General features: G+C 42.1%; 1 protein-coding gene across 1 annotated transcript; it reads right to left on the bottom strand.

Moving 5' to 3' along the window:
- Window positions 1–492: 492 nt before the first annotated feature.
- On the bottom strand, window positions 493–7,850 carry LOC115155627 (basic leucine zipper and W2 domain-containing protein 1-A). Its single transcript, XM_029702429.1, has 12 exons — window positions 7,716–7,850; window positions 5,170–5,244; window positions 4,909–5,085; window positions 4,679–4,773; window positions 4,398–4,463; window positions 3,822–3,957; window positions 3,168–3,277; window positions 2,601–2,771; window positions 2,135–2,281; window positions 1,866–2,004; window positions 958–1,080; window positions 493–759 (listed from the first exon to the last, which is right to left on the bottom strand). The coding sequence occupies exons 2-12, from the start codon at window positions 5,231–5,233 to the stop codon at window positions 725–727; spliced, it is 1,263 nt and encodes a 420-aa protein (XP_029558289.1). The 5' UTR covers window positions 5,234–5,244; window positions 7,716–7,850; the 3' UTR covers window positions 493–724.
- Between the last annotated feature and the right edge of the window lie 917 nt (window positions 7,851–8,767).

Here is an 8,767-nt window from a genome sequence, read left to right on the forward strand (position 1 = left end):
AGGGTCATTTCAGAAGCCTCAGGAGTAAATTACACTATTCAGAATGACACAATCTCAGAGTAATTACACCAACAATGAATACGAGTACTAAACTGTATTTTAAAAAGTCAAATTGATAGTGTAAAGAAATTATAAAAACAACCAATATTAAATCTAATTTATATGAAATTGTTAGGGTCATAATGATAATTTTGCCATTTGATTTTGAAGATCAGTTGAAGTATCAAAAACAAATATTGTAAAATGATTTAATGAAACATTTTAATTTGGCCTTATTGCCATTAGCCATACGTAAATGTATTGAATAACAGATTCACTACATGGAACAGATAGTGACCCCCCCTAGCTTAAACTGACAGATTGTTAATGGGGATTTTTTATTAATATGCCAATTACATTTCCGCAGGGGAGCGGACATCGACCTTAGGGGGTTAAATGTGGCAACATGTCTTTCCCTTCAAATGAGGAATCATTAAGAATTTCAAGGGAGACTATTCATGATTCATGCTATCCACAAGTGTAAACTTTATTAGTTTTAAAATGAACAGAATGTAAAAGCCCTTACATCTATACATCATGGTTGGAGTGGAGGAGGTAGAAAAAAGAAAAGAGGGGGGGAGAGACAAGCACTTCTGTAACAGAACATTCTACTGCTCCTGGTGCTACTGTACGTTGTAAAAAAAATTAAAAAAAATGACACGCCTTGGATTTGGCTTGAGGTCCGTTAGTCAGCAGCCTCGTCCTCCTCTGACTCAGATTCTGGGAAAAAAGATGAGATTCAAGTCAACTGCATGAACAGAATACGGTGCTATGGTGAATACAGACAAAACCACAGGGACTAGAGGATATTTTGAAGGTTTTTATACCTACATGAGCTAGTTGAATTGATTTCCAGTGGCGCTAGATAAGATTTCCTGCTAAATTACCTGACTAACGTAAAATGTAAGCCATGCTCACCTTCCTCTGCGTTCTTGAGCCACTCCACAAATTTTTTCATCTGTTCCAGGAACACACTCCTTCCTTTGGCAACGTGGGCCTCTGTGTACCACTTAAGAATGGCCTCCTCACTCAAAACATCCGCTGGGAAATACATCAACATGAAAATTACAACTGCATGAAAATGCAGTTATAGCCACTTGACAAAGACAATTGTGCCAAAATATAAAGTGTTGATGTGAATCTGTTAGGCAACAGAAAAATATTCTCTCATGACACTCACCTTGCATTCACACATTAACAGCAAAATCTGCTTCTTCAGCCAGTGAAAGTGTACATATTTCTCACCTCTCCCCCTCTTATATTTGGAAGAAGACACACCAATATAAACTGACCACTGTCCCTACAATATTTTTGGGTGGGTTCAGATCGGCTAGCCGGAATAACATACTTTTAATGGTAGTTAATCCAGATCCCGCTGTGATCAGCGCGGCGGGAAGGTTTTGGTTGCAACTGTCTGAATCCAGGGTCATTCAGAAAGGATCAGAAGATAGGATCATTGCTCAATGGATACAAGTATCCAAGGTCCCTCCCTCAGACATCCTCCTCCAATGAGCTTTGATAGGGATTGAGGAAACAAGGACTGAGGAGGTAGACAATGCTATTCACTGATCTCCTTTACCTTTGTATAAGTAAGCCCTGTCCAAGCCAGAACAACCCATAAGGCAGGAGCCCTTCTCCTGTTTCTGTAGCATAAGGCAGCTTGATGTACAAGCACACTCCCTGGACAGGAAGCTAGTCTGTTACAGGGCCTTTCCCTCAATCCATCTTCTTAATGCTGAGTGCTAAGCAGAGAGGCATCGCTTTTACCAAAGATACTGGTAACTAACCCAAGATATCTCATCTGCTCCTTCTACCCGTGCTATTACCTTTGTAGAGCAGCACCACAATCTTCTGGAAGGAGTTCATGAAGTGGATGTTGTCGTAGCAGTACTCCTGCATTTTCACGAGCAGCAGGATCTCAGAGGCTCCCTGGGATGTGAACGCCTTCAGCAAGGGGCTGTATTGCTGCGGAGAGGTGGAGAGAAAGGGGGTGTTTTGTTGAGTCATGAAAACTAGTGGCAAAAAAAGACACTCAATCCCGTCACAGCGGTGAAAGTGATGGCTCTGTGAAATCAGTGTAAACCAACCAGCTCACCTTCAAGTGCTTGATGGCTTGTTCTGTGACCAGTTCCTCTTTCTTGTTCCACTCCACATAGCTCATAACACTGGTCCACACGATGCCGATCATGGTCTGTTCTGAGATGTTGTTCTTCTTCATCTCCTCCCTAGCTGAGGCAATGATCTGGAGGGAAAGGATGACAGGAAAGTAGGTCAGTAAGTAAGGAACAACCGCTTCTGGTTATTGGGCATTTCATCTGCATCCCATGCTAAAGAAATTAGGTATCACAATCAAACAATATCCTTCATCAACACAGACCAAGGCTGTGATCTGATTTTCTACCCCAAGTGTGCTCAAATTTACTCATGCTATCACCAACCCAATGCTTCTAAATACAGAAGGGAGAATGAGAGCAATTGCACCCTTTAAGGGTTAAGGGTAGGGAACTCAACCAGTGGAGTGCTTCTCCAGCAATCAGCATAGACCCAGACTTAGGACTCACGTCTTTGAAAGGGTCCCCGCGTTCCATTTGTTCCTGGAGATCCTTCTGAAGCTCCTTACGGGACCCTATGGCCTGCTGGTTCCTGGCAAAGTCCGACAGCTCTTTGAGACCGGCGTCTGTGAAGTACTTAGAGAAATGCTCACAGCTCCGCTTGTTGGCAGGGAACAGCTCCTGCAAAACACAAGGTGGAGAAACAGGCTTTACATCACAGAATTAAATAGAACAAATACTATTACATTGCATCTTTATGATTAAGCACTGTCCAACTGAGAAGGCTTCCCCTTGGCTCTTTCTCAATTAATCTTTCCTCGATTCCTTGCATACTCTCATTACCTCCCCCTCAAAACCCATTGGAAAGATTGTCAAAGGGGATCGACCTTGGATCTTCTCCTTCAATACAGTTGAGGCAGTGAGGAGATAGACAAATAGAGATACAGCCTTCGTATTCCCAGGAGAGCTGCCCATTCTGAATTTCCCTGCTACACAATGATTGTTTTACACTGACCCAAGGAAAACTAGCATGGCTTTGGATTGGACATCACCCACATGATTGGTGGTCTCACTCACCAAAAGTCTGTTATCCATGCCGACCTTCCGGAGACTTCCTGCCACAGAGTTGATATCCTTCTCATGGATCCAGGATTTGAAAAGTTTCACAGCAAAGGCTGCAGAGACACCTGGGTAAAAAAATAAGGGGAAACCATATTTTAGGCCTAGTGCCTACCAGGTGAAAAGCCAAATACCACAGGACGATTCTACAAGTTTTACAAGTCTGCCCCTTAAAAACAGAAATGAAGCAACTTCAGACAAGGACTGTTAGATGAGACAAAAACATAAATATGCCCTTCGTAAATTCACATCTTACAGTGAATGTACGCAACGTTTAATTTAAGTAATAAAGTAACTGGATATGAGCTTGTAAGTATACAGGCTGGTTTTCCAGACAGATTAAATTTAGTCCTAGATTTAAAAAAAAGAATGATCAATGGAGAATCTCTATTGAAAGTAATTTTTTGTTCAGGACCAGGCTTAAAGCGATCAGATTAACTCATGGACTCTGTGTCCAGTATGAAGAAAGTTAAGAGGTAGTTTAAACAGCCAATCAGAGACATAATGGTATCCATGAGTTCATCAGACTCTGGGTAAGTAGATAAAACCTCGTACTATCCCTTTAACTTTTGTAGCAGAAGCCTGCCCTATTGAGCTGGCACTGCTGCACACCTTCTTTGACGAGGTTCTCATTGTAGAGGCTGTTGAGGATAGAGGCTGAGATGTTGCCATTGGCCAGCAGGATGCCAGTCAACATGGCCAGCTTGTTGCGCTCAGACTCAGTGAACCCCTTCAGGAATAGCAGCAACTGCATAGGAGAGAAGAACAAGAGGGAAACTAACACAAACTTAAAATGGAATACAATAGAATACTGGTATAAGAACAGAATGCAATTCTATTCCATTCTACCCTTAGCAAACTTGAATTGCATATTCACCAAAGACAGGAGTACACGGTTTGGATAGAATGCAGCACTTTGGACTGGATAACATAAGTTGAAAGAATTGCATATTCTATAACGATGCCAGGATCAATAATGTTATGCATTCTGACATCTATCAAGACTGCATCCCAAATAGCACCCTATTCCCTTTACAGTGCACTCATTTTTACCAGCACCCTATGGATGTAATTTGGGAAACATCAATGAGTTGAATAACTAGTTTACGGTTGAACGATCCAACAGATAAGAGAGCAAGTCACATCTTGAACAATGTTATTGAAGACGACAATCAACAATGCCTTCACCTTCTTGATCTCCTCTTCAAACCCTTTCTCCAGGTACTTGTAACGCCGGATAAGCTTGTTGAAAACCTAGGTATCGAATGGGAAAATGAAATCAGATCTCTAAAAAAAACAGCCCAATGTCAATCAAAACTGTAGCACACTTATCAAAATCAACCTTTTCTGTCAGTAAAAAAGGGAAAGGGGTTTGAACCACCACTACTAATATTGCTAGTAAGTCAAGGTATCATCATATTCAGCTCTTTATTGTTAAACCAAAAACAAACACTATTGCACAAGTGTACCTGAGCATATGCTTGCATGGTCTCCAGGTCTTCTTGTGCTGTAAACAGACAGAACTCCGTACGGGTCAAGTCATCTGACAAGGTACCACCTGGGGCTGAACAAGAATAAAAAGGGGAAGTTATTATACAGACTTTCACACCCATTTTTTCATTCTGTTCTATCACCAGAATTATATTATTTTCCCAGCATTCTATTCTTTCCCATCCTTACGCCAACATTCTATCCTTACCCAGCATTCCGCCAGCCACCAGGATGTCGAAGAGCGTCTCAGCATAGCGGCGGTAGTCAAGCTTGGCACCAGAGGCATCAAGAAATTTTGCAACAGCGTCCAGATCACTGCCAGTTTGGTTCAAACCTTGTACAATGGTTTCCTGAAACTGAGTAGGGTCAAACACCTTCTTTTCATCTGTTGAAAGATCAATGCATTCATTAGGGACAAATCATAACAGCAATTGACCAGTCATGATATCAATATTCAGTTTAAACCCACCTCTCTTCCTAGTTTTAAAACGCTGGCCTGTAAGCGTTGGCTTCTGAATCTTTTGATTACTCATAAAAAGACACCCTGAATGAGACAGAGAGAAGATTATACTATAGCTGAAAGATCAGCTAATGTTAGTTGCTTTACTTAGCCAGCAGATCCGATCCGCTTGCTTACAGCTGTACTAGGGTCGGACAGCATTCATGTGTATATTAAGACACTGCGGAGCCGGCACAAGACATGGCTCGGGAAAATTACCTCAATCCATTGATGATAAATGCGTTGTACTCCAAATTGTCCGTTACATCAAGAAGATTGAACGACTGCTAAGTTTTTCAGGAAAACGATCCTTTTTGTCCCGAATCTAGGTAGCAGAAGCCACAGGAGCCATTTTGGAAACAGCTCATTTGTTGTTCAACGGAATGTGCCATTTCATAATGACTGCTGTTGTTACTGCTAGCTAATGTGGACAAAAATGTCAGTTTACTTATAAACAAAGTCGTTCAATCTTCTCTGTGTAACAGTTGTGATTATGGGACCAGGGGCAAAAGGCGGTACACTCCGGTACAGCATCAGGCAAAATAAATAGTGGGGGTACACTGTACCGATAAAACGTTAGCCTATAACAATTAATACTACATGTCCAAAAACTATAGACTATTACACAATTATTTAACATTACTTCATGTCAGCCGCATGAAAATTTGCAAATTGACTGGAAACCAAATTGCGATGTGGTTTGAGGAGAACTTACATTTTGTCACTGGGAGATGAGTGGCCGAGACGCTCGCGGACAAGGCGGAGATGAGTGTCCAAGACCGAGGCGTACATGGACAACAGTGGATGCATCAATTCAGGCTACAAGTGTAGGCCCAATGACAATCACAGAATATCATTACAATACACGTAGGTGTTTTGAAACAGATGTCTCTTCCCATTCATCAAATCGCAGGTGCACAGTTTGCCTTTGGATACCGCAATTATTTTGTAAGTGGACAAATATGTGCGGGTAGCCTACAGGAGCATCTTTGTTTGGCAATCAGATGAAAACATCATGACTGGTTGTGTTAATGCCACATTAAAAAGGCATAGGTGACGTGTCCATAAGACTAGGGGAAGCTTTCCCTAAACTATATCGAAATAAATTTCCTAAATTATATAGCCTAATTAGCTTACTCCTGTGTATACAGAAATAAATAATTCAAAATAGGATACAACAGAAAGCATGATTTGGCCACAGAACATCATTAACTTAAAAGACATGTGGACTGTTTTACATTGGGGGCTCCTGAGTGGCCCAGCAGTCTAAAGCACCACATCTGAGTGCTAGATGCTTAACTACAAACACCATGGTTCGATTCCAGGCTGTATCACAACCAGACATGATTGGGAGTCCCATAGGGCGGCGCACAATTGGCACAGCGTCATCCGGGTTTGGCCGGTGTTGGCCGTCATTGTAAATAAGAATTTTCTTCTTAACTGACTTGCCTAATTAAATAAAGGTTACATTTACATCACACAGCCTACAGTCGGAAGGGCCTGCAATTTGGGCAGCGCGAGCTGCAATTATCAAACAGATGATTGTTTAAGTGCGACTGTCAGTGAAAAGCAAAGAGACCCAGCCAGGGATATCGCAATATTTAAAAATACAATCACAGAAAAAACTTCGGAAAGCAAATGGCTATTGCTGTAAAGAGATGACAATGAAAAGACTCCAATCTGTCTTAAAGTTATCAAATTTCTTAACTAAATTGTGCGGACAGTAGCCCATCTTATTTGCACCAGTGGAGAACATTGGAAATATATCCCTGGTGAGTGTGCATATTCACTGTCTTTGTCATTGGGTCTGTGGCCCTTTCACTCACAATTTCCTCCTCCAGATTCGATGGATCTCATATTGTATTTGTGTCTTCCCTTTTTGTTGGCAAATTACATGGATCAGACAACAGTTGTTATTGATATGTTTGTCAGTGTCAGCAGAGTAGGCTACCTTGTATTTTTTGTAGTGTGAAGAAGAAGAAAAAAAAGCATGTTTGCACTTGGGTGTCCAACACCGGTAAAAAAGTACATCTACATGCCCCCTGTATTCGGTGTACATCCATGGATTGAGGTACGTTTTACATGCCATATCTCGCCTGCTCCTGCGGTGTCAGACACAGGAATGCTTTCCGACCCTAGCTAACTGAATGCAAGGGGGTCGGATCTGCTGGCTATGCTTAACCTAGCTAGCTAAAGGCCCACCGGCTGGCTAACACACCGGCCTCAGAGACGCAATCCATGCATGGCCAATTAGCTAGCTAGTTAGTTACTGACGAATTGAACTGCAAATCAACAAATACTGAACATCTTGCAAGACGAACTAGCAAACTACTGCTGTGAAGACATAGCTAACTACAATGCAGGCATGATTGACAGAGTTAAATAGCTATCGTTAGCTAGCTAGCATGATCGCTCAAGTTAGCAAACATAAGCAGGCGTCAAATAAACTTTATTGATTTAGCAAGCTACTACTATCGTCAGCATACCAGACATACAAGTTAAATTACACTACTTACCGAAATCAAAGTTATCCTCAAAACAGTCGAAGAAACACGAAATACTGCGACACAACTGAACAGGCCAGACCAAAAAAGCTCAGTGAAAAGTGAAGGGTGTACTACAGCTGGGAAAGGTTGATATGACGTAGACATTATGCCGCGTTCGTGCGTCTTCTTCTTCTTCTTCTTCTTCTTCTTTGGTGGGGTTTATCGGCGGTTGGCATCCAACGTTATGGTGCATTACCGCCACCTACTGTACCGGAGTGTGAGCCAGAGACGGATAAACTAAATCCTACCTGCCAGCCCCGTTGCTCTTAAAAAAGATAACAAAATATTTGAGACTTTATCTAATGACGTTCTACTCAATATACTCTTTAAACTAATTTCCTGTATCCCCTTCTGCCTCATACTAGATCTCATCCTCCCTCTTTCCCTCCAACAATGTCCACACTGTATCAATACATGCTCCACTGTCTCTGTTTCCTGGCAATACTCACATTTTCCTGTTGGATACTTTCCTATCACATGTAAGGTCTTACTCAACTGGCTGTGTCCCACCCTTAATCTTGTAAATATAGCCTTCTCTCTTCTGTCTCTTCCTGCCGTTCTCCCCTCCCCAACTTTCCTCTGTACTTTAAATAAATGCCTGCCCTTAGTATCTCTATTCCACTGCTCCTGCCATTTCTCCACCATCACTGTCCATATCATGCTTTTACATTTACATTTAAGTCATTTAGCAGACGCTCTTATCCAGAGCGACTTACAAATTGGTGCATTCACCTTATGATATCCAGTGGAACAACCACTTTACCATAGTGCATCTAAATCTTTTAAGGGGGGGTTGGGATGGGTTAGAAGGATTACTTTATCCTATCCCAGGTATTCCTTAAAGAGGTGGGGTTTCAGGTGTCTCCGGAAGGTGGTGATTGACTCCGCTGTCCTGGCGTCGTGAGGGAGCTTGTTCCACCATTGGGGTGCCAGAGCAGCGAACAGTTTTGACTGGGCTGAGCGGGAACTGTGCTTCCTCAGAGGTAGGGAGGCGAGCAGGCCAGAGGTGGATGAACGCAGTG

Source organism: Salmo trutta, chromosome 20 (assembly GCF_901001165.1).
Source record: "Salmo trutta chromosome 20, fSalTru1.1, whole genome shotgun sequence".
Lineage (NCBI taxonomy): Eukaryota > Metazoa > Chordata > Actinopteri > Salmoniformes > Salmonidae > Salmo > Salmo trutta.